We start from the raw sequence: 24,823 nt of genomic DNA on the forward strand, positions 1-24,823 counted from the left end.
TCGCTCATTTTATCGTTAAGTGTGTATGGACCTTAAGGTGACCCGACATATTTATTTTTATTATTACAGTTTATTTATTGTACACACATTTTGAATAACTTACCCCGGAGTGGATCCATTCTCTTCATCATGAGTGACTCTTGGTGAACCTGAAAAGAGTATACAGCACATTGCTTTCATTGGCATATGTGAAAAAGCCAATCACTGTTGGCAGTGCCTCAAATGTATTTAGAAAATCGGAATGAAGTCTTCTAAATAGCAACCTATGTTGATGGACACCAGAATAGCATACTGCAGACTTGTCTAAGATCTCAAGAGAAAGAGCATATTTTGATGCAGACATAATATAAAAAGAGCTGCATCATAAAATGTAAATTATGTCTAAATTCTTCAATGGTATAATGTGAATAAACAATCTTTTTAATGTTCTCATATTCATAGTACACATAACAGGTAGCATTGTAATATCTTACTATCTAAATTACTATCATTTTAAAAAGCTCTTTTACAACAAAAATGAATTGGCGTATCAAATACTGAGGTTGCGTGTGAGTGTACGAATAAGAATGCATAAAATATATTAGGAATTTTTTGCTAAAAATGAAAAAATAAAATAAAAGTTGAGTTATAATTTAAGTGCAGCTAATTATGCACTGAAATTGTACAGCTAATGAAGCCCATTTCCAGTGGCAGAATGTATGGTGTTTTTACTGCTAAGCACAATGCCTAATAAGGGGACAGGGATTAATTATTTTCCAGAACTACTTTTTCTAAAGGGAATTTATGTCTATTTGGATGCACTCACTTAGGGAGTTGTGGTGGTTTTATGCCTAGATTATTATTTGGCTAACATAGCAGTCACTTGAGAAAGAGTAGTGAACATACCCAGAAATACTAAGTAGCCTAGTTATTAACAATAGTTTAAGGAAAATGTTTAAAAGACTGAAATTTCTAAGGATTCCTACAAAAATCAATGACCCCTTGTTTATATAAAGAGGGTGTCCTTCTGTTTTCTATGGGGGCTGCTAAATTATGAAATGTACAGCACTTGGCCTCAGTAGCCAACACCATTGTAGCCTTTGAGCTATGTACATGTACACAAAGTCTTCATAAGTAAACTGGAACTTACACATTTGCAGTCCAATGATCATGCATGCAAAATAAGAAACGCTAGTTTCCACATACTTTATGTAATGAGGCAGTCTTCATTAGGGGTCCGATAGGACCTCCTGATATTCAGCAAATTCTGAAAACTTAAAGTTGTCAGAGTTTGCCTGCGAAAACAAATGCCATCTTCAGATGGTGCTTGTCCTTGGAGCAATGCTCCTACCTGTAAGAAAGAGTTCCGGGGATGTGAATATGGATCCAAGCCGATCCCTTGGCAGCCTCCTCACTGTGTGACCAGCGCCTCTGTGCATGTGTGACCTAAGGTCACACATGCCAGCAACGGGAATGGTAAATAACACTGCTACTTTATACTACTAAAGTAGCAGTGTTACTGACAATGGGAACAGGTGCATTTTGTGGCAGCTGTCTCCGCCCAGGAGCAATGCTGAATTGTTCCGGTGATAAGTACACCCCGCCGCGAGTTCGATAGGCCGTAAGGCCCCTGTACTGTGATAAACAGGCCCCCTACACACTTAACACATGAACTACTTGATACCATGTTGGAAGCCTAGTAATTCTAACTGTGTAAACCATGGGTCTTAAACCTGTGGCCCTCCAGCTGCTTTGGAACTACACATCCCAGCAGTTTTGTATTAAGGCATGCTAAAACTGAGGCCGGCCATGCTGGGATGTGTAGTTCCACAGCAGCTGGAGGGCCACAGGTGGTAGACCCTATATTTAGGATATTAGAATCAGCACTCACCCTTGCTGAATATATAATAGCTCCGGTGCCCTCAGGAAAACATAGATAGATGCAGAGACAAACAAGCAGCGGCACTCGGAGACGTAACAAAAATCACAACAGTGTGGTTTATTACATCACTCCAATCCAACGTTTCGGGACCAAACCGTCCCTTTGTCAAGGTGTTACTGTATCACCTTGACAAAGGGACGGTTTGGTCCCAAAACGTTGGATTGGAGTGATGGAACAAACCACACTGTTGTGATTTTCGTTACATCTCAGAGTGCCGCTGCTTGTTTGACCCTGCATATATATATATATATATATATATATTAATATATATATAGTGTGTGACTGCAGACTAGTAAGGATGCAGAGTATTGAGACCATTCCTGCTACTGCACACTATACATGTGTTGACTGTTTGACTGTAATACTTGAGGTTGGAGTTCATGTACCCTGTATGGTATGCTATGCATTGTTGGTTTTAAATTCAGGGGTATTATACTGAAAGGCACGGTTAGCAAGGTGCACATATACTATATATTACAGTGTTACTGAACTTACAAGTTAAGTGTCTGAATATGGTATAGGAAGTTTGGTGTTCAAATACCTTGCTTGGGGCCCAGGCCAGCTACTGGTGGTTACGAAAGCCCCCCTTTGCAGAACCAGTGTCGCACATAGTCTTTTCCATAGTGTTTTTTTTCTAGAGAGGGCATGACCACACCTCTCTGATTTTGCCCCACCCCTTGAGTACCCAGGACCTCTGGCTGTCTCAACAGCCCTGCAAGTACTCAATACCTACTGATGGATAGCTCTCTAGTTAAAAGACAATATTGCACATGTGGTGGGGTGTGGTATAGAAGATCTACAGTAATTAGAGACAGTCATTAGGTCTACCGCATATGGTCGACAAGCATTAGGTTGACAGTGTCAAAGTTCGACATGGAAATGTGGACAGTAGAAAAGGTCAACAGGTACAAAAGGTCATCATTGAAATGGATGACACAGAAAAGGTTGACACATGTTTTTTACTTTTTTTGCTGTCAAATTCTATGTTTCATGATATGCGACCCCAAGTATAGCAAATATAAACCCGTGCTGGCTTGCCACACTTTGACAAGGTTACTATTCCCAATTGTAGTCCACATGTATAGTAAATCAAGCAAAAGTTGAAAAATATGTGAAAACCACCAAAAACTTGTGCCGACCATATATGTGTTGACCATTGTCATGACCTTTTACCTGTCACCCTTTTGACCCTGTCGACCAAATGGTGTCGACCTTCTGACAGTCCATCCGGATACTCATGTGAAGTGCCTGAAAAGTTGTAAAAGTGTGTATTTGAATTGAGGCAATGATTTACACACGCGGTTTTAATACTAATTCTATTTGTATTGTAAAAGTACAGAACAGTACAGGCAGATAGATGAGGGAGAGATGTATGTGTCAATCAAACCTTCCAGCACTTGCCAGAACTGCCAGATGGCCGCCCCGTGATGTGTAAACATGCCTCTTTTCCAGTGCACACATGCCTACACATGGACAGAATGCTGGGGCTTTTTAGCCTATATGTATGAGGGAAGTTACTTTAGTAATTTCTACTATTTGTATCTATCCCTGAGTGCTACCTACTGCATACCCTCCAACATTTTAAACATAAAAATCTGTACAAAGGCGAAAAGGGGGCGAGGCCACGGGTAAAGGGGCCATAGCCACGCCCCTTTTCCTATACTTTCAATGGAAGTTTGGGGAGACAAAAATAGGTACAGACCATAAGAAAAAGGTACTGTACCTATTAAAAAGGTGCAGTTGGAGGGTATGCTACTGTATATCCAGCAGCATCTGCATACAGTCATGTGTGTATGTAAAATATACCTATATCTATCTATCTATACACACACACACACACACACACACACACACACACACACACACACACACACACACATATATATATGTATAAATATATATATATATATATACATATATATATATATATATACATATATACACACACACACACACACACACACACACACACACACACACACACACAGATAGCCTCCAACTGTACCTTTTTGGCAGGTACAGTACCTTTTTTATGGCCTGTACCGATTCTTGGCTCTCCAAACTTCCATTGAAAGTATAGGGAAAGGGGCGTGGCTCCCTTTACCCGTGGTCACGCCCCTTTCCGGATTTGTACCGATTTTTAGGTGTCAAATGTTGGAGGGTATGTACACACACTTGTTTTTGTAATCTCTCAGTAAAGTTTGTCTTCGTGCCTCTGGTCCTTGTCATTTCTGATTTCCCATTGGCAGTGAGGAGTGCAGCACACCCGCTTCCGTTCCAATCCATTACAGATAATGTACAGTACGGAACCCTGACTGACCCTAGTGTAGTGATGATGTAACGCCCCTTCCCCTCCTTATGCTCCGATTCCAGGCGGGTGCAGATCCGTCCCGCTGCGTTAGGACGAGAACGATGCACTTCGGGTTAAACAAGCAGTGGGACCCGTGGTCTATCGCTGATTGACCGTGCACCTACCTCCGTACAGCCACAGCTCCTCCGCCAGTCCCTCGCCGGCCATTGGGGGCGCTGAGTCCGCGCATGGAATGGTCACCTGGTCGGGAGATGGGTCCCCTAACCCCGGGCTGGTGACTGAAGCTGACGGCTCCTGCATGTTTGGATGGGCAGGGTACAGGGAGGCAGGGGAGCGGTGCGCCAGGTGCTGCCATCTCCAGGGGCTCTTCTACCTGCTCACCCAGCCTGTCCTAGCGCCGCCGGTTACACAGCTCTCTGATAGGCGGAGGACCTGCCAGGGTGGTAATGCTACACAGTCTCCTCCACTTCCCACCAATATTCCTCTTTCTAGTAACGTATGACATGACACACACCTAATCGGAAATAAAGTGCCCAGGAAACATCGTGCTGGCTGCACTTTGCTCATTTCTTTGTTTGTATACCTCATAGTAACAAAATCACAATTTTCATTGCGTTCATTTTAATATTTTTTTTCACACCCACTATCGTTGTGTACACAATTTTGTGGATCTCACAAATAACCGATTAACCCTTTCAAGACCAGGCAACAGGAATAATATCTGTCTCTCTGGAGTCCCAGAGTAAGTTCGTAGAATCCGGTGAAAAGTCACCAAATGTTAGAAACACTGTAGCAGGCCACCCAACATGTTTTGTTTAGTACTACCCCTCAGGTGCTGAAAGGGAGGGGTTTTTCTAAACTCGGATGATACACAAAGCAGATTTTCCCTAGTCATTACCATACTTGCCTCCTCACCTGGAACGTCAGGGAGGCTACAGAAAATCAGGTGGTGCTCCCAGAAGAATGGCCGAATCTCCGGGCACGATGCTGTCCTCGCCGCTGTCCAAAGTGGACAGTCTTGGGGGGGTTTCCATTGACATGATTGGTGCTGAATCGCATCATCGCCTCACAGTGCTGTAAACTTGGCATTGCGTTGCAGGGGTGGGGCCACGATGTTGCAATTATGTGACCACGCCCCCTGTTTCGCCCCTATATAGCATAAGTCGTCCTAATCACGCCTCCTCATGCCACACCACTCTTCCTGCTGTGCTAACCTGACTGCCCCCTCCCGGGTGAGGCAGCCGCAATATCGGCAAGTATGGCATTAGCAATAAGATTTGAAAAACTAAGGGGGTCATTCCAACCCAATTGTACGCTGCAGTTCGCAGGGCAGCGATCGGGTCAGAACTGCGCCGGCGCACGCCAGACAGCTGAAGGTCATTGTTACCTAGCGATCGCCCCTGCCCGATTGACAGGCAGAGGCGGGAGGTGGCGGCACGGCGGCGTTTGACCGCCATTTTCCGGGCGCAGTCCGGCCAACACAGGCGTGGCTGGACCATGCGGGGGGGCGGGCCGCAGGGGCTGCGTGATGTCACACGCAGCTGCTGTGACCTGGGGCAGCGACGAGTAACGCAGGAGCTGCGCTGGCTGGTACTTACTCTTCAAGTACAAAAGCATCACCGCTGTGCGATGCTTTTGTACTTGTGGGGGTGGGCGGACTGACATGCGGAGCGGGTGTCTGGGAAGATGATCGTAGCTGTGCTAAATCGGAATGACCCCCTAAATAGTAGCAGATAATTCAGAGGTCTTAGTTACATATATTTGCAAAAATATGGAAAGCCTCCAGGCCAACATCAAGGCTTCTCTGATACTGGAGGTCCCTACACTGCATGATAACAGTACCCAGGTCCATGTAATTGTCTACTGTAAGGCTACATGAATAATCTAAATTCAGAGCCAGCTTTTCATGAGTCATCCCTAGGTCTCCAAATTACACTACAAAAAACAGCACACTCTACAAATGCAGGTTTCTCTATAATGAAATGTCGTTGTGGGAGACTTCCCACAGTGTTTCTAACATTTGGATAATTTTTCCTGGATTCTATGAACTTTTTTGTGGGACTCCTGGATGAAGTTTGTTATATATCAATTAGTATTCATTCTAGCACCCTGCACCTAATCAGTAAGAAGGGCATATTTTATTTGTGATGGGCAAAAATGTAGACGTCATGTATCGCAGCATCTACTGTATTCAATTAAAAAAATGCCGTCACTGATTAAGTGCAGGTTGCTAGAGTGAACACTATCAATAATCTCTTGAGGGGACATGATAAGTGACCACTATAATTGTACTTTCTAGTTCAAATCTGCTTTTTTTCTGTGGATCGAGCATTTCCCAGCATTATTAATTGGAGAGGGATATGAAGGGGAAAAAAAAATAAGAAAATATAGCCTAATGCCATCAAAAAGATGGTGTTATTTTTCAAAAAGCAAAGCTTAAAATACTCCAAGGTGCACTTCATGGGGATTCCAGATGCCACACGAACATCATAACAAGGAAAGCAATGTTCCAGAAACTTCTCCTTCCATCTGGGATGCATGGTAACTGAAAACCTTTCTTGGACCACCCAAAGACCAACGCATTTCGAGTAGAACTTACTCAGGGCAGTGTGGATAGTTCTGGAGCCTCTTTTCCCTAGTTACCACCCTTGTTTGTGTGGCAATCTAGAGTCTCTGTGAAGCAAGTGCACCTTGAAGTATTTTAATTAAACAAAGAAAACTACTGATGACACATGATTAAGCTGTGTTGCATCACAGTGCCTGTAATATTATGCAGAGAGCTTCACAGTGACCACCAGATAATGCAGATACCATCAGTAACCCCAGGGCCGGTGTAAGAGGCACGGGGGTGGGGCCCTGGAGAACAGAATTTGCTCGCTCACTTACCAGGCCTACGTACCTCACGCCTCCCGTCCTCCACCTTCAGTCCGTCGAGGTAGCTCAGACGATACTGGCACACGTTCAGACACGGAGAAGAACTTCCTGGGTCACCTGAAACGAATGGGGGGGGGGGGGGGACACTACGCTGGGGTGGCCTACACTGGGCTCAGTGAAGGGTCATCATTGGCACTTGTGGCCTCAGACTGGGTGCCCCCGTAGTGGTGCGGAGCACCAGGGGCGACCCTGAACGAAAACGCCCAAAGGGGAAGTGGGGGAGGGGCAACGTACACCACGAACACACACAAAACACCTTTATTCTCACCAGCTATATACTCGGCTTCCGCCAGACGACTGGCCCTTCTTCTTTGCTCCTGTAAGAGAACACACAACACAGCCCACGGGACGTGGCGCTGCTTACGCTTTATGACGGAGAGACACTTATACAAAGGTTATAGCACAACACCGTAATACTGTTTCAACCTTGTGGTACTCACCAACGCGTACTTCCGACAGCCTACCTTTCATGGGGGCCTGGCTGTGGGGAAAACTGAGAACTCATCACACATGCGGCGTAGCGCCAACTTTTGCAAACCGTGGCCTAGCACCGACTTAAGCCACCTGCGGCGTATCGCCGACTTACACACCCTGCGGCCTAGCGCCGGATTCAGGGATACCACGGCCTAGCGCCGACTTACCACACCTGCGGCGTATCGCCGACTTCAGCTGCACACAATTGTGTTGGGCTTCCTTGCCCTGGAGGCCCCCTACCTAAGGCTGCCTATCTGGGGGTAATGGGGCCTTGCGCCCTCTGCTGATCAGGCCACGGGCCTGCCTATGTTGCCTCAGGCCTAGTGCCTGTTTTGCCCCACGGGCCTAGTGCCCGCCTACTGGTGCCACAGGCCGGTGGCCTGACTATCCCTATGGGCCTAGTGCCCACTATGTGCCCCGGGCCTAATGCCCGCTCAACTGTGCCACGGGCCAGGAGGGCCCGTCCAGAAATGCCCACAGGCCGGGAGGGCCCGACTCTATGCCCACAGGCCGGAAGGGCCTGACAATGCCCACGGGCCTAATGCCCGATCCCTGGTGGTCTAGGGGTGGGGGTGGGCACCTGCACTTACCCGTCCAAAGGGCCACGGCTGGACCAAGCCTGGTCTGGCCACGCCCACCGCGTTGTCTTCGCCGGAGGCGGGATAGCTCCCACCACCTCCGGGCTTCCTGGAGACTTCACCTGGGCAGCGGTGGCCGGTGCAAGCTCTTTTGCGTTGCACACCGCTGGCCCAGGGCTTCCGAGGTCTTCACCGACGGGGGTCGGCTCCTTGTACTTCACCCGGCGGGCGGCGGCGCCGTCTTCGTTCGTCTATCTTCAGGAGCTCTTCTCCGCTCCTTCTCCGTCCCCGAACTGACTTCCCGTGCCCGGCGCTGGCTAAAACAAACCAGTGCCGGGGGGCGGGGCTATGACGCGGCGAGCCGGGATTGGCTCGCCGCCGCCACTCCCGATTGGCTGCCAGTTCACGAGCCGTGATTGGCTCGCATCTGGCGCCAAATTCAAAAAGCGGCGCTGTGATTGGCGGGGCCTGAGTCCCGGAGAATGCAGACCCGCCGCCATCACCCGCGTGGAGCGGCAGTGGATATGCACCGCCGCCCCCACGCCCGCTGCCGAACTCTGCACTCAGCGGGGCAGGTGGAGACCGGACCAGATCCGGTCCCCAGCACCGCCCGAAGCCCGCGCTACCTCCGGCCACATGGGACGGCGCCGGGCCGTCCCAGGTGAGGAGGGACGCGCACGCTAGTAGCAGGGCCAGTGACCGCACGAGGACACTGGCCCTTGCTACATTCCTCCAGGCTTTTTCCTTTGTGGTCCCCACAAAGCTGGCCATCACCCTGGTTCCGGCGTCGGGGCCTCCGTCACCTGTCTTGGCGGTTGGCCCCTGTTCAGGTGCCCCATCCGGTGTATCTGCGCTTGCATCTGTGGAGGGAAAACTCACCTTCCCCCTTTGGCCTGGGGGTGTTATCCCCTCGGGGACCACCGTGGGTGGTAGACCCTCCATGGTGATGGTGGTGGCCTCCTGGAGCTGGTTCCGGCTCTCTAGGACACTGGGTTCCCCATCGGATGGCATATCCTCCCATCCGTTGTCGTCATCCGCAACACTGAGTTCCTCATCTGATGACATGGTCTCCCACTCGTCGTTGTTGGATTCTTCAAGGATATCCGTAATTTGGTCGGAGACACTGGATTCCTCATCAGATGACATAGTCTCCCACCCATCGTCGTCGGGGTTCTCCAGGTCGGTCCAGCTGGAGGATAGGTCATCCCTAGGCCAGGGGCACTCAGGCCGTTCGTGGTCGGGATCGCCGCAGCCCGTACATCTCTCTACCTCCCCTTCGCTCCGGTCGTCGTCCCAGGTGCAGCCCTTGTGGTCGCCGTCGTAGTCGTCACAGGCAGACCAGTTGACCTCCTGCATCCGACGCTCCTCCTGGCGCCTGTAATGTAAGAGGCACGGGGGTGGGGCCCTGGAGAACAGAATTTGCTCGCTCACTTACCAGGCCTACGTACCTCACGCCTCCCGTCCTCCACCTTCAGTCCGTCGAGGTAGCTCAGACGATACTGGCACACGTTCAGACACGGAGAAGAACTTCCTGGGTCACCTGAAACGAATGGGGGGGGGGGGCACACTACGCTGGGGTGGCCTACACTGGGCTCAGTGAAGGGTCATCATTGGCACTTGTGGCCTCAGACTGGGTGCCCCCGTAGTGGTGCGGAGCACCAGGGGCGACCCTGAACGAAAACGGCCAAAGGGGAAGTGGGGGAGGGGCAACGTACACCACGAACACACACGAAACACCTTTATGCTCACCAGCTATATACTCGGCTTCCGCCAGACGACTGGCCCTTCTTCTTTGCTCCTGTAAGAGAACACACAACACAGCCCACGGGACGTGGCGCTGCTTACGCTTTATGACGGAGAGACATTTATACAAAGGTTATAGCACAACACCGTAATACTGTTTCAACCTTGTGGTACTCACCAACACGTACTTCCGACAGCCTACCTTTCATGGGGGCCTGGCTGTGGGGAAAACTGAGAACTCATCACACACGTGGCGTAGCGCCAACTTATGCAAACCGTGGCCTAGCACCGACTTAAGCCAAATGCGGCGTATCGCCAACTTACACACCCTGCGGCCTAGCACCGGATTCAGGCATACCACGGCCTAGCGCCGACTTACCACACCTGCGGCGTATCGCCGACTTCAGCGACCTACGGCCTATCGCCGACTTCATCAACCTGCGGCCTATTGCCGACTCCAGCAACCTGCGGCCTATCGCCGACTCCAGCAACCTGCGGCCTATCGCCGACTTCAGCTGCACACAATTGTGTTGGGCTTCCTTGCCCTGGAGGCCCCCTACCTAAGGCTGCCTATCTGGGGGTAATGGGGCCTTGCGCCCTCTGCTGATCAGGCCACGGGCCTGCCTATGTTGCCTCAGGCCTAGTGCCTGTTTTGTCCCACGGGCCTAGTGCCCGCCTACTGGTGCCACAGGCCGGTGGCCTGACTATCCCTATGGGCCTAGTGCCCACTATGTGCCCCGGGCCTAATGCCCGCTCAACTTTGCCGTCCAGAAATGCCCACGGGCCGGGAGGGCCCGACTCTATGCCCACAGGCCGGAAGGGCCTGACAATGCCCACGGGCCTAATGCCCGATCCCTGGTGGTCTAGGGGTGGGGGTGGGCACCTGCACTTACCCGTCCAAAGGGCCACAGCTGGACCAAGCCTGGTCCGGCCACGCCCACCGCGTTGTCTTCGCCGGAGGCGGGATAGCTCCCACCACCTCCGGGCTTCCTGGAGACTTCACCTGGGCAGCGGTGGCCGGTGCAAGCTCTTTTGCGTTGCACACCGCTGGCCCAGGGCTTCCGAGGTCTTCACCGACGGGGGTCGGCTCCTTGTACTTCACCCGGCGGGCGGCGGCGTGTCTCAGCTCTTTTGCAACCACCGCCGCCCTCCGGGACTTCCGGTGCCGTCTTCATTCGTCTATCTTCAGGAGCTCTTCTCCGCTCCTTCTCCGTCCCCGAACTGACTTCCCGCGCCCGGCGCTGGCTAAAACAAACTAGTGCCGGGGGGCGGGGCTATGACGCAGCGAGCCGGGATTGGCTCGCCGCCGCCACTCCCGATTGGCTGCCAGTTCACGAGCCGTGATTGGCTCGCGTCTGGCGCCAAATTCAAAAAGCGGCGCTGTGATTGGCGGGGCCTGAGTCCCGGAGGATGCAGGCCCGCCGCCATCACCCGCGTGGAGCGGCGGTGGATATGCACCGCCGCCCCCACGCCCGCTGCCGAACTCTGCACTCAGCGGGGCAGGTGGAGACCGGACCAGATCCGGTCCCCAGCACCGCCCGAAGCCCGCACTACCTCCGGCCACATGGGACGGCGCCGGGCCGTCCCAGGTGAGGAGGGACGCGCACGCTAGTAGCAGGGCCAGTGACCGCACGAGGACACTGGCCCTTGCTACATTGGTGCAAGGTCTCTTGGCACCCTAGGCAAAACTTCTGCCTACTGCCCCTTCCCCCTACCTGCCCTTCAGGAGAAAGGCATACTGCTGCTCACCCCCACCCCGTCTGTTGTATGGCTGTTCCCTTCTCCCCAGTCTGTGTGGGCTCCTGCTGTCCCCCCCCCCACCCCACTCTTTTAAATGTCGTCTGTTCTATCCCCTCCACCATCTGTGTGCATGCCAACTGCTCCTCTCCCCCCCCCCCCCCTTCCCCCTCCCCAGACTGCTGCTCTCCCCCTCTTTTCTTATTAAATGCAGAGAGTGCACTGTGCAGCCACCTTACCTGCAGGCTGCGATGCAGAGTTGGGACTGAGTAGTCTGTGAAAGAGCCTGGAATGAAGAGCAGCGCTGCATGTCACCCCCAGCCAGGACTCCAGGAGCTGTCAAAGTTACTGCATGTGCAAGGTGGAGTTGGATGCTGCAATACAGGAGCTTGGCAGTCGCGGTTACTGTAGAAAATTGTGCCAGGGGGATTGCGGCTGCTATGAGATGTAAGACCTCACTACCTTTTTCATGCAGCTGTAGCAGGCCGCCCCTTCAGGTCCCGGCGCCCCTAGGCAGCTGCCTAAAGCTGCCTAGTGGAAGCTCCGGCCCTGAGTAACCCACATATATCAAACATAACATGAATACCCCCCACCTCCACACACACACACACACACACACACACACACACACACACACACACACACACACACACACACACACTAATACACCATCCCCAGCACCATTATATAATACAGAAGGCATTGCAGTGCCTGTGAGAAAACAAAGACAGCGTTGCAGTGCCTGTCATATAATGCCAGGAGAATCACAATGATCGCTTGATAATGCAGAGAGTCACTGTGGCTGCCCAATAATGCAGAGACCTTCAGTGACCCACATATAAAAAAAATAATATGAATATACCCCCCACAATATTAATTCCCCCCACACACAAGCATTAATACACCACCCCGAGCACCGCCATAGAATACAGAAAGTGTTGCACTGCCTGTGATATAATACAGAGGGTCACAGTGACTGCTAGATAATGCAGAGTGTCGCTCAAGATAATGAATCAATGACCCACATAACACATAATATGAATACCCCCCCCCACACACACACACACACACATACAATAATACAGCACCCCCAGCTCAGACAGTATTAAAACACCCCTCCCCATTGAAAAAGTATACTATCCCCCCCACCTTCCCACAGTGGCACTTACCTGGCGAAAAGGAGGCTCTGTCTTGTCCCTGCGCCTGCAGAAATCCATGGTACAGGAACAGAGTACAGAGACCTTACAGGATTTAGGATAGACTGAAGATGGGGCAGAGGCTCAGGGTGAAGGGGTGAGGTCTTGGCTAGGGACGGGGGGGAGTAAATTACAGACAGTGTAGATGAAGAGGTGGGGACTCTTGGTGAGTGGCAGGGTCTGGAGGGAGAAGATTCATTAGAAGAATAGTCTTATACTGGCCATAGATCAGGTTGATATCGTGCACTAATACATGATATCAACGCATCAATGTTTTATGCACAATTACAATGCGATGCGCAGCCCTGCGGGTAGCATCAAATGGTCATACGTGAAGCCCATATTATCCGTTGTAATCATATGCACATCGTACCATGGGCCTAATTCTGAGTTGATCGCACAGCAAATTTGTTAGCAGTTTGGCAAAACCATGGGGGTAATTCCAAGTTGATCACAGCAGGATTTTTGTTAGCAGTTGGGCAAAACCATGTACACTGCAGGGGAGGCAGATTTAACATGTGCAGAGAGAGTTAGATTTGGGTGTGGTGTGTTCAATCTGCAATCTAATTTGCAGTGTAAAAATAAAGCAGCCAGTATTTACCCTGCACAGAAATAAAATAACCCACCCAAATCTAACTCTTTCTGCAAATGTTATATCTGCACCCCCTGCAGTGCACGTGGTTTTGCCCAACTGCTAAAAAATTTCCTGCTGCGATCAACTTGGAATTACCCCCCATGTGCACTGCAGGGAGGGCAGATATAACATGTGCAGAGAGAGTTAGATTTGGGTGGGGTGTGTTCCAGTGGCGTGCGGTGAGGTCAGTGGCTGGTGAGGCACTGCAGCCATAATGTCCACCGAGACCCGCCGATGACCCCTACCACCGCCGAGCCGATGCCTGCTACCACCCCCAAGCTAATGTCCACTACCACCGCCACTAATGGCTGCTTCCCACACCAATGGCCGCCGCCCCCACCAATGTCCTACAAATTGCCACCATCAACCACCTCGGCTTCCCTGCTGCTAATTTGCATCTCAGTCCAATTAATAAAAAATATAATCACATAAGACTCAGTGACAGGGGCGTGCTTGCATATGGACCGACAGCCAGAGGCATAAGAAAGATAAAAAAAAGAGGGAGGAGGAGGAGAGGGAGGAGGAGAAAAAGGGGGAGAAGGAGAGGGAGGAGAAGGAGAGGGAGTAGGAGGAGAAGGAGAGGGAGGAGGAGGAGAGGGAGGAGGGGGAGAGGGAGAGGGGGGAGGATGAGAGGGAGGTGGAGAGGGAGGAGGAGAGGTGGGAGGAGAGGGAGAGGGGGAGGAGAGGAGAGGGGGAGGAGGAGGAGAGGAGGAGGAGAGGGAGAGGAGGAGGAGAGGAGGGGGAGGAGGAGGAGGAAGGGGAGAGGGGGAGGAGGAGAGGGGAGGAGAGGAAGAGGAGAGGGAGAGGGAGGAGGAGGAGAGGGAGGAGGAGAGGGGGGAGGAGGAGAAGGAGAGGGAGGAGAAGGAGGAGAGGAAGGAGAGGGAGAAGGAGAGGGAGGAGGAGGAGAGGGAGGAGGAGGAGGGGGAGAGGGAGGAGGAGGAGAGGGAGAGGGGGAGGAGGAGAGGGAGGTGGAGAGGGGGAGGAGGAGGAGAGGGGGAGGAGAGGGAGAAGGGGAGGAGGAGAGGGAGAGGAGAGGGAGAGGAGGAGGAGAGGGAGGAGGAGAGGGAGAGGGGGGAGGAGGAGGAGAGGGAGAGGGGGGAGGAGGAGGAGAGGGGGGGGAGGAAGAGGAGAGGGAGGGGGGGAGGAGGAGGAGAGGGGAGGAGGAGAGGGGGATGAGGAGGAGAGGGGGAGGAGGAGAGGAGGAGGAGAGGGAGGAGAGGAGGAGGAAGGAGAGGAGGAGGAGAGGGAGAGGAGGAGAGGGAGAGAGGAGGAGGAGGGGAGAGGAGGAGAGGGATAGGAGGGAGAGGAGGAGGGGGAGAGGAGGAGGAGAGGGAGAGGAGGAGGAAGAGGAGAATAATAATAATAATAATAATAATAATAACAACGGAGTGTGCCAAAGGAATGTGAACCTGTTGTGCAGATCCACCATCGGGTCAGCTGCGTGTGGCTCCCCGAAGGTAAAGGGTCCTCTGAATTCCAACCAGCGTCCACCAGATCAGCAGCAGGGAGCTACAAGGAGACATACACAGGTATAAGGGGTGTACAGGTTGTCATACACACAGGGGTAGGGGATACAGGTTGCCATACACTGGGGAAAGGGGCACAAGGTGTAATGCACACATACACAAGAGTAGAGGGGTACAGGGTGTCACATACACACAGAGAGGTAGGGAGATACAGGGTGTCTCAAACACACACACACACACACACACACACACACACGGGTAGGGGATACAATGCGTCACAACCACAAACAGGAGTAGGGGGGGTACAGAGTGTCACACACACATGGGTATGGGGGTAAAGGGTGTCACAAACACATACACAGGGGTAAGGGAGTACAGGGTGTCTCACACATACACGCATGGGTAGGGGGGGTACAGGGTGTCACACACATGGATAGGGGGGGTACAGGTTATCACACACACATGGATAATGGGGTACAGGGTGTCACACACATATGGATAGGGGGGTACAGGGTATCACACACACATGGATAGGGGGGTACAGGGTATCACACACACACATGGATGGGGGGTACAGGGTATCACACACATATGGGTAGGGGGGGTACAGGGTATCACACACAGATGCGTAGGGGGGTACAGGGCTCCTCAGGCACTCACCACGTGAGCTCCAATCCACCTCAGGTGATTCACGTCATCAAGGCAACAGGAGCCGCGGCGCCCAACATCCTCTAGCAGCCGATGACCCCCCCGGCTCCCTCCCTCCTCCAGCAGCCATGACCCCCAGCGCCTTCCCTCCTCCAGCAGCTGATGGCCCCCGGCGCCCTCCCTTCTACAGCACGTCGTCAAGGCAACAGGAGCCGCAGCGCCACCGTCCTCTAGCAGCCGATGACCCCCGGCGCCCTCCCTCCTCCAGCAGCTGATGGCCCCCGGCGCCCTCCCTCCTACAGCACGTCGCCAAGGCCACAGGAGCCGCGGCGCCCACCCTCCTCTAGCAGCCGGGGGTCATCGGCTGCAAGAGGAGGGTGGGAGCCGCGGCTCCTGTGGCCTTGGCGACGTGCACAACTTTCCGGGTCACCAGACCTGTCCTTGTTGTATGTCCCCGCGGCGCGGCTATTTTTTTTGGTCGACATTTAATGTGGATGGGATGCTGTCAGGGGCGGATTGGGAACAAAAAGCGGCCCTGGAAAAATTTGTACTATTGGCCCCACATGGGCAGCACCAGAGGTGTAAGGTCTAGCTATGGGCCATGACAGCAGCACCCTCCCCACAAGACTTTCCAGATAGTGAGTAATTGTGAGTAAGGAATATTTGTCTTCCATTTAGTTGCATGACTGCTCTTATAATGTATATATGAATTGGTGTCTACTTTTTTGATGAAATTCTTTGTTATTACTTCAGTGTCTTTATTACTTAGAATCAAGTCCAAATATTCAATTTCTGTTGCACCCACCTTATGGGTGGTCTTCAGTATGCCGACTGACGGGATCCCGGCGCACAGTATACCGGCGCCGGGATCCCGACAGCCGGCATACCGACACTTATTCTCCCTCGTGGGGGTCCACGACCCCCCTGGACGGAGAATAAAATAGTGTGGCGCGCGTAGCTTGGCGAGCCCGCAAGGGGCTCATTTGCGCTCGCCACACTGTCAGTAAGCCGGCGGTCGGGCTCCCGGCGCCGGTATGCTGGTCGCCGGGAGCCCGACCGCCGGCATATCGTAGTGAACCTCCACCTTATAGGTAAAGGATAAATTGTAATCATTTTTTTCCAAGTGTGTCATGAAGTCCATAAAACATTCCCTAGTGCCGTCCCAGATTAAAAGTATGTCATCAATATAGCGTTTATACACAACAATATGCTCAAAAAAAGGATTATTATTATATACATGTTTCTGTTCCCAGCTCCCCATGTGTAGGTTGGCGAAGCTGGGTGCGAAAACAGTGCCCATTGCTGTTCCGCAAATTTGTAAATAAAATTGCTCTAAAAATTTAAAATAATTATGTTTGAGTATAAAATCAATAAAGTTGCATATAAGTTCTTTGTGTGCGCTATCCAAAGTGTCATCCTTGTCCAAGAATTCTTTGCAAGATTCTATCCCTTTTTCATGTGATATGGAGGTATACAGGGATTGGACATCAATTGTTATCCATAAGTATCAACGTTCTAAAGGGAAAGGGGATGGGGGAAAGCTACTGCACTAGTCGTTAGTAATTTTATAATTTGAAATTTCATAACCCCATATTAATTCTATTTCAGAGATTTGAATCAATTGCGGGGGTGCTGCCACACTTTGTATTGTTGCCAACAGGTAGAAACTGATTAACAAAAAGAAGGGAAAGGATTGGTTTTAGGTGGCGCACAAAATAATAATTCACTTCATAAAATATAATTTTTAATTCTTTATTATTAAAAAAACCCGTAACTGTGAAATATTAAAAACCAACATACAATGACAAAACAAAGTGTTACATATAATAAAAATGCACACTGTATTACATGTGTTGTGCCCTGCTCATGTATAATAATTAGTGTTATGGGTATAATAACCTCAACTGATATTGTGTATACTGTCTGTTATTTAATGTCAATAAATATGATTTACAATGCTTGTTTGGCAGTTATTGTGTGTTTATAATACTATTATTCCAGATTTTCTAAGTATTATCGTAATCTATTTATCTGCTAGCTGATATTTCCTCCTCATACATCACTATAAATTGTATCCCACTGGAATTGTGAGCAACCAAAAATTACCTGTATGCCACTGTACTAGTTCATGCAATTATACCGCATTATGACAAGTAAATATTTTAGTTTTCAGATGTAGGCTGTCCCAGATAGTGGGTCAAAAATATGCTCTAATCACTAATCGTCGCTCTCAAACCCCGTTGTCAGCATTCTTAGTGATGTATCTCAGACCTATAATGGGGTACACATAATATCACATGTCACTGTTGGCATCTTTAGCCTTTTATTACAGTGACTCTAGCGTTATTCCATTGTGTAGCATTATTCCATTATTTTGCACTCTGATCACTGCTGGCAAGATCCGCCTTTAGTTGCAGTCCTGAAAAAGCTATCTGTGAAACGCGCATCGGCGGTTCACACTGTATTATTGTGTTAATAATCTGTGCCTGCCAATAATGTGTATTACTGTCAGAATATGAAGTATAGTAGGGAATACTTACAATGCGAAGTGATATGTGTGTAGCAGACTTTAGCCACTGGAGATATTAGCTATTATCAAGCAATCTGGGACAGCCTACATCTGAAAACTAAAATATCTACTTGTCATAATGCGGTATAATTGCATGAACTAGTACAGTGGCATACGAGTAATTTTTGGTTGCTCGCAATTCCAGTGGGATACAATTTATAGTGATGTATGAGGAGGAAATATCAGCTAGCAGAAAAATAGATTACGATAATACTTAGAAAATCTGGAATAATAGTATTATAAACACACAATAACTGCCAAACAAGCATTGTAAATCATATTTATTGACATTAAATAACAGACAGTATACACAATATCAGTTGAGGTTATTATACCCATAACACTAATTATTATACATGAGCAGGGCACAACACATGTAATACAGTGTGCATTTTTATTATATGTAACACTTTGTTTTGTCATTGTATGTTGGTTTTTAATATTTCACAGTTACGGGTTTTTTAATAATAAAGAATTAAAAGTTATATTTTATGAAGTGAATTATTATCTTATCCAAAAGTTTTCCTGTTTCCATTGGAGAGTTTCCAAAAATTGTAACAGTGATGTCGTATCTTTGACATATGATTCTAACTTTGGAACATACTTCTTTAAAAAAATCTCGACATATTCTGATAAGTTTGCTGTTAATGAACTTATGCCGGCCACAATTGGCCTACCTGGAGGATCTATTAGTCGTTTGTGTATTTTGGGCAGGTAATAAAAAATTGGTAAGGTGGGGTGGTTTGTTATTAAAAATTGATATTCATCTTTTGTTAAAATTTCTTGGTGTAAAGCTGTGATCAATATTGATCTGAGTTCTTCCACATAGATCTCAGTAGGGTCTGCAGGTAACTCTCTGTATGAAACTGTGTCTCCTAATAGACGGTACGTTTCCTTCTCATATTGAGTACGGTCCATGACTACCAGGCCTCCTCCTTTGTCGGCTTGACGTATCACGATCTGTTTATTGTTTTTCAGATCTTTCAATGCTTTTTTCTCGAAATTGGATAAATTCGTTTTTGTACCCGGTTTGAGTGACTCAAAGTCCTTTTTTACTAGTTCATAAAATAGGTCAATTTGATTGCTCCTTGATTCAAGTGGATAGTATTTTGATTGTGGTCTAAGACCTGACTTCGATCCCGTTTCAGGATTTTCTTTTTGACTAATAACCTTCTTTTGGAAATGTCTCTTTAATGTGAGCTTTCTTACAAATTTATTTAGATCTGTAAAGACTTCAAAATCATCCATCTGGGATGTGGGGGGAAAGGAAAGTCCTTAGATAACAGTGTCATTTCAACGTGGGTTAAAGAGTGATTGGACAGATTGAAGATCCCCTTCTCTCCCATCACTGGGGTGTCTACTGTCTGAGGTTTCTTCTTTTTTTGTAGTCGCTTAGAGCCCCCCCTTCTTCCTCTTCAAATCTTCTTTTTAAGGGTGAGGCTCTCTGTAATGTTTCTCTGACGTAAGGGTCCCTCCTCGTCCTTTAGTCTGAGGCTGTTGGGGATAAAAAAATCCTCCACATCTGTCTCCGAATGTAGTCTGTTAAGAGCTGAATGAACGAGATCGTACATATCTTTGAGGATTATCGGCTAGTGTGTAGGGCCTTTTAGAGGATAGCGGTGCCGGTAGGGTTACCTAAAAGACACATTGTTCACATTCTGACCATGTCAAAATACTCATGCCATTCTCTGCAAAATATACCAAACATATAACGTGTGTTTCCATTGCTCTTTTTCTTTTACTATTGTATTAATCGCCCCTTAAGTGATAGCACCATATTCTTTTACATCCACTTTGATTTTATTGCTCCTTCTGGTTCTGAGGAAGAACCTGCGTTTTTATTAGGCTGCTTTTCAATATTTAGAAGCACCTGAAATGTACTGCTGTTTCTTATAAAACAATTTTCCTTTAGAATCTTCCCTGCTGATGATACTGCATTATTAATATCTCTTCTCATATGGACTTTGCGATCACCAGAGTTAACAGATATGTGCATAACTTGATTATTTTATTAAAGTTTGTTACATGTATTACACCGTGTCCTTTTTACACTTATTGGACATATATCTGCACAGTCTTTGTATTACGAAAACCCCCTGAATTGTATAATTAAGTTTGGTCCAGGTCGGTTTACACCGATTTCAGGGCCTGATTCAGACCTGATCGCAACAGCAAACTTTTTCTCTAATAGGCAAAACCATGTGCACTGCAGGTGGGGCAGATATCAGGGACAAACACAGGATTTTTAAGGGGGGGTTTCCATGAGACAAATTTCCCACCGACTTCCCCAGAAGCAACATCAAGGAAATCACACTGAAATTTCAGGACTTTCTACCGGTATATCCAGAGCCGGCCATAGGCATAGGCAAACTAGGCAATTGCCTAGGGCATTTGATATGCCTAGGGGCATCAGCAGCTTCTGCTGATTAAAACGATATGCGGCATGCCTATATTCTGTGTGTAGCATTTCATATGCAGATACAGCCACAGTCTCACACAGTATATAGGCATGCTGCATATCATTTTAATCAGCAGAAGCTGCTTGTGCATCCTAGCCACACAGCAATGCAAATAAGATGCATTTTCATTAAAAAAAAAAAAGTGCGCGACGTTAGCATTGAGGCAAGATTTATGAGGACACATCTGTATCCAAGCAGAGGCAGAGGTACAGTGTTAGTGGCAGTGTGAGTGCTGTGTGCGGGTGGGTTGGTTGTGCAGTAGTGTTCGGAATATGTGTAAGGAGCATTATGTGTGTCATGTAAAAATGCATTAATAATGTGCAACATGTGTAAGGGGCACTATGTGTGTCATTATATTTATAAGGGCATTAATAATGTGCGGCATATGTGTAAGGAACATTATGTGTAAAAGGGTATTAATAAAGGTTGTCATAATGTGTAAGGCGCATTATGTTTATAAAGACATTAATAATGTGTCTCATATGTGTAAGGGGCATTACTCTGTGGCATCATGTGTATAAGGTGCTCTACTATGTGGCGTTGCGTTTAGAAAGGGCACTACTGTGTCATCTAATGAGAATAAAGAGCAATAGGGTATAGTGTAATGTGAATAAGGAGCAAGTCAGTGTGATGTAATGTGAATAAGGGGCACTACTGTGAGGAGTAACGTTTATAAGGTAAAGTGATACTACTGTGGGATGTAATATGAATTATGGACACTATCGCATGATCAAATGTGAATAAAGTTGCAGTACTGTGTGGCGTAATTGGAATTGGGGTTACTATTGTGTGGCCATGCCCCTTGCCAGCAAAAACACACCCCTTTTTGGGCTGAGCGCCAAATGTGCGAACTGTTCCTATTTAAAATATAGGGGGTACAAACACCAAAATAAGGACTGCTATGGGTGAGGTGTGATGGTGCTGGGAAAGAGGTGCAAGGTCAGAGGCGGAACCAGTGGTGGTGCTAGGGGGCACCGGCCAAAATCTTGCCTAGGGCATCATATTGGTTAGGGCCGGCTCTGGGTATATCTCCTATATAATAGCCCAGATCTGTGACTTTGTGACTCATTTGCTAATGCTGGGCGGAGTCACAACACTGGGCGGAGTTAGTCAAATGAGTCACAGATCTGGGCAAATCTATAGGAGACTAGGAGCAGAAGCAGATGGTATGGGCATGGCACAGGCAGGGGTGTATACCTCCCAGCTTTCTTCAGGCAGAAAGGACACATGTGCGGTGAAAAGGGGGCGTTCCCAACGAAAAGGGGCGTGGCTTCACGGGAGGGCCCCCGTTTTCGTCAGTGAGGGGGCATGCCCAGCGCTCTGTGAGCTGCTGGCATGCCTCCAAAGGCGGATTATGATTCCGGGGGGCCCAGGGCACTTGAGACAGGGGAGCCCTATCTCATTGCTGTGCCTGCTGTTGGTTTGGGGGCGTGACCTAATCGCGGCCCATCTGGCCACGCCCCTTATGCAAATTCCGGAATTTTTTTATTTATTTATGGAATTTTGGCCCCTCAGCTAGGGGTAAATCCAGCTGCTACACACCCGCATAGGCAGAAGAAAGCAGGGAGGCTGCTGCCTCCCTGCAACACCACAGACCTGCCAACACGCAGCAGCGTGTGCTGACTGTAGCACAATGCTGCTGCTGTTGCTGGCAGGATGGGGAACTTCAGAGCTGGGACAGAGCTACTCCAGCCGGGGGGGGCCCTAAAACTGTGGGGCCCACCATACGTACCCCCTGACCCCCTTAATCCGGCTCTGCTGCCGGACCCCCCCTTAATCCGTACCCCCTGATGCCCCCTCTCCCTCTGTCTCCACTAAATAGACGCTGTGTGCATGCGCACAGCATCTATTCACCGCTGCTCTGCTAAGCAGAACAGCGAGTACAGGAGCTTCCCAACTGCCCCCATCCCCACCGCGGGACAGTGCGGCCCACGGGTGGGACAGCGGGACAGACCCAAAAAAATGGGACTGTCCCGCGAAAATCGGGACAGTTGAGAGGTATGGGTGTGTGTGAGGGGGTATGCCGTACAGACAGACGGGCACCGGCTCACTGTGTGCTTGACCCCACACATCAGCATACTCAGCAGGGGCTCTCTGGCGCGGAGGAGCGTCACTTTCTGGCACACTCCACACTTCTTAGCTGCAGTTTTGTGGGGCACCTGCCGCTGTGCAGGTTCCGTACTGCCTCTGTTATCTCCAGCCCCGGCAACCCCAGCACTAGCTGCAGCGCTGCCGCCCGCAGTGAGGTGCGCCCAGCTCCTTCACACACTTTAGCCGGCGGGTAGCACTGCAGAAGTACGCGCTGCTTGCAGGCTCGACCCCCTCCTCCCTCCAGCCGCAGCGTCTCCTGGGGACTAACCAGTCACTCCCAGTCTCCCCTTAGCACAGAGCCTGGCAGCTGCGCGAGGTCTGCGGTGTGTGACTGAGGAGGGAGGGATGCTGACGGGCAGAGGAAGCAGGACTCCAACCTGAGAGAGTCAGCCATGCCAGGTCTCCACCAGCAGCAGATCCCAACAGGTTGGATGGAACAGCAGCAGCCAGCAGCAGTGACTACGGTAAGACACATCTGTCTGTCACCACTGTCCTGTCCCTAAGACCAATCTCTCCCGTGCCCTGTGTTCTGTCATGTCCCTGTCACCCCTGGCCTTGCCCTGTCACTCCTGGCCTTGCCCTGTCACCCTTATCCCGGCCCTTTCACCCTTATGCTGGCCCTGTTACCCCTATCCTGGCCCTGTCACCCCTGTGCTTGCCCTGTCAACCCTATACTGGCCCTGTCACCCCCGTCCTGGTCCTGCCGCACCTACCCTGGCCCTGTCACCCCTATCCTGTCCCTGTCATTTCTGTCCTGGCCCCATCGCCCCTGTCCTGGTCCCGTCACCCCTGTCCTAGCCCCGTCACCCCAGTTCTGACCCCGTCACCCATGTCCTGGCTTCGTCACCCCTTTTCTGACCCTGTCACCCCTGTCCTGGCCCTGTTACTGCATACCCTCCAACTACCTTTTTGGCAGGTACAGTACCCGCAGCGCCTCCAGACCCCTCCCCAATGCACCACACCTCCACACCTTCCCCTACCCCACACGCTGTGCCTCCAGACCCCCTACACCACCCGCAGCTCCCACTCCTCCGCCCCCCCACCACCCACAGCACCTCCAGACCCCATCCACCATCCACCCCCCATATATGTCTCCCCCCACACCTGCCCCCCTCCACCCGCAGCATCTGCAGACACCCTCCTCCATCCATGATCCCCCCCTCACTTACTCCTCCCCCACCCATGGCACCCCTGCACCTGCCCCTCCACCACCTGCAGCGCCTCCGGACCCCCTTCCCCATCCGCCGCACCACCCGTACCTGCCCCTCCCCACGGCGCCTCCGGACTCCCTACCCCACCCCCATCTTCCTATCCCACAGCACCTACGGAACCCTTTACCCATCTGCAACATCCCCGCACCTGCCATGACACCCCTGCCCCTCCCCCACCTACAGTGCCTCTGGACCCCTCCCCCATCTGCAGCCCCCACTCCTCTGCCCCTCCCCCACCCACAGAACCTCCCGACCCTTCCCCATTCGGGCCCCCCCCCGCGCTTCCGCCCCCCCCTCCACCCGCAGCATCTACAGACACCCTCCCTTATCCGCAGTACCCCCCGCACCCGCTACATTCTGTACATCGTGCCCTGCAGGTGCTGTTCACGCCGTCGCCTCCTTCACCATCGCACGCCCTTTCATTGTGCAATATTTAACCACTTCTCAAAGGAATGCAGGTAATACTCCAAATAATACAAATATTGAACCCAGAAAGGCATGCAAGGGTTAAGGGAGCGTAGCCCCTTGCGACGGTGTGAAGAGCGCCCGTAGGGCGCGATGAAGCACCTAGTATATATATATATATATATATATATATATATACATACACTGCTCAAAAAAATAAAGGGAACGCTTAAACAACACAATGTAACTCCAGGTCAATCACACTTCTGTGAAATCAAACTGTCCACTTAGGAAGCAACACTGATTAACAATCAATTTCACATGCTGTTGTGCAAATGGAATAGACAACAGGTGGGAATTATAGGCAATTAGCAAGACACCCCCAATAAAGGAGTTGTTCTGCAGGTGGTGACCACAGACCACTTCTCAGCTCCTGTGCTTTCTGG

The 24,823-nt window shown here is 50.1% G+C and overlaps 1 protein-coding gene across 1 annotated transcript in view; it reads right to left on the reverse strand.

Annotated features, from left to right (window-relative positions):
* LOC134947699 (pre-mRNA 3'-end-processing factor FIP1-like) overlaps positions 1-4,606 on the reverse strand; it is a 148,235-nt gene extending 143,629 nt beyond the window's left edge. The window contains exons 1-2 of the mRNA XM_063935655.1: positions 4,397-4,606; positions 104-149 (exon numbers count right to left, since the gene is read on the reverse strand). Coding sequence (XP_063791725.1) covers positions 104-149; positions 4,397-4,532 — 182 coding nt within the window. The 5' untranslated portion in view covers positions 4,533-4,606. The remainder of the gene's footprint in view (positions 1-103; positions 150-4,396) is intronic.
* Between the last annotated feature and the right edge of the window lie 20,217 nt (positions 4,607-24,823).

The sequence above is a fragment of the Pseudophryne corroboree genome, chromosome 8 (assembly GCF_028390025.1).
Source record: "Pseudophryne corroboree isolate aPseCor3 chromosome 8, aPseCor3.hap2, whole genome shotgun sequence".
NCBI classification, from domain to species: domain Eukaryota; kingdom Metazoa; phylum Chordata; class Amphibia; order Anura; family Myobatrachidae; genus Pseudophryne; species Pseudophryne corroboree.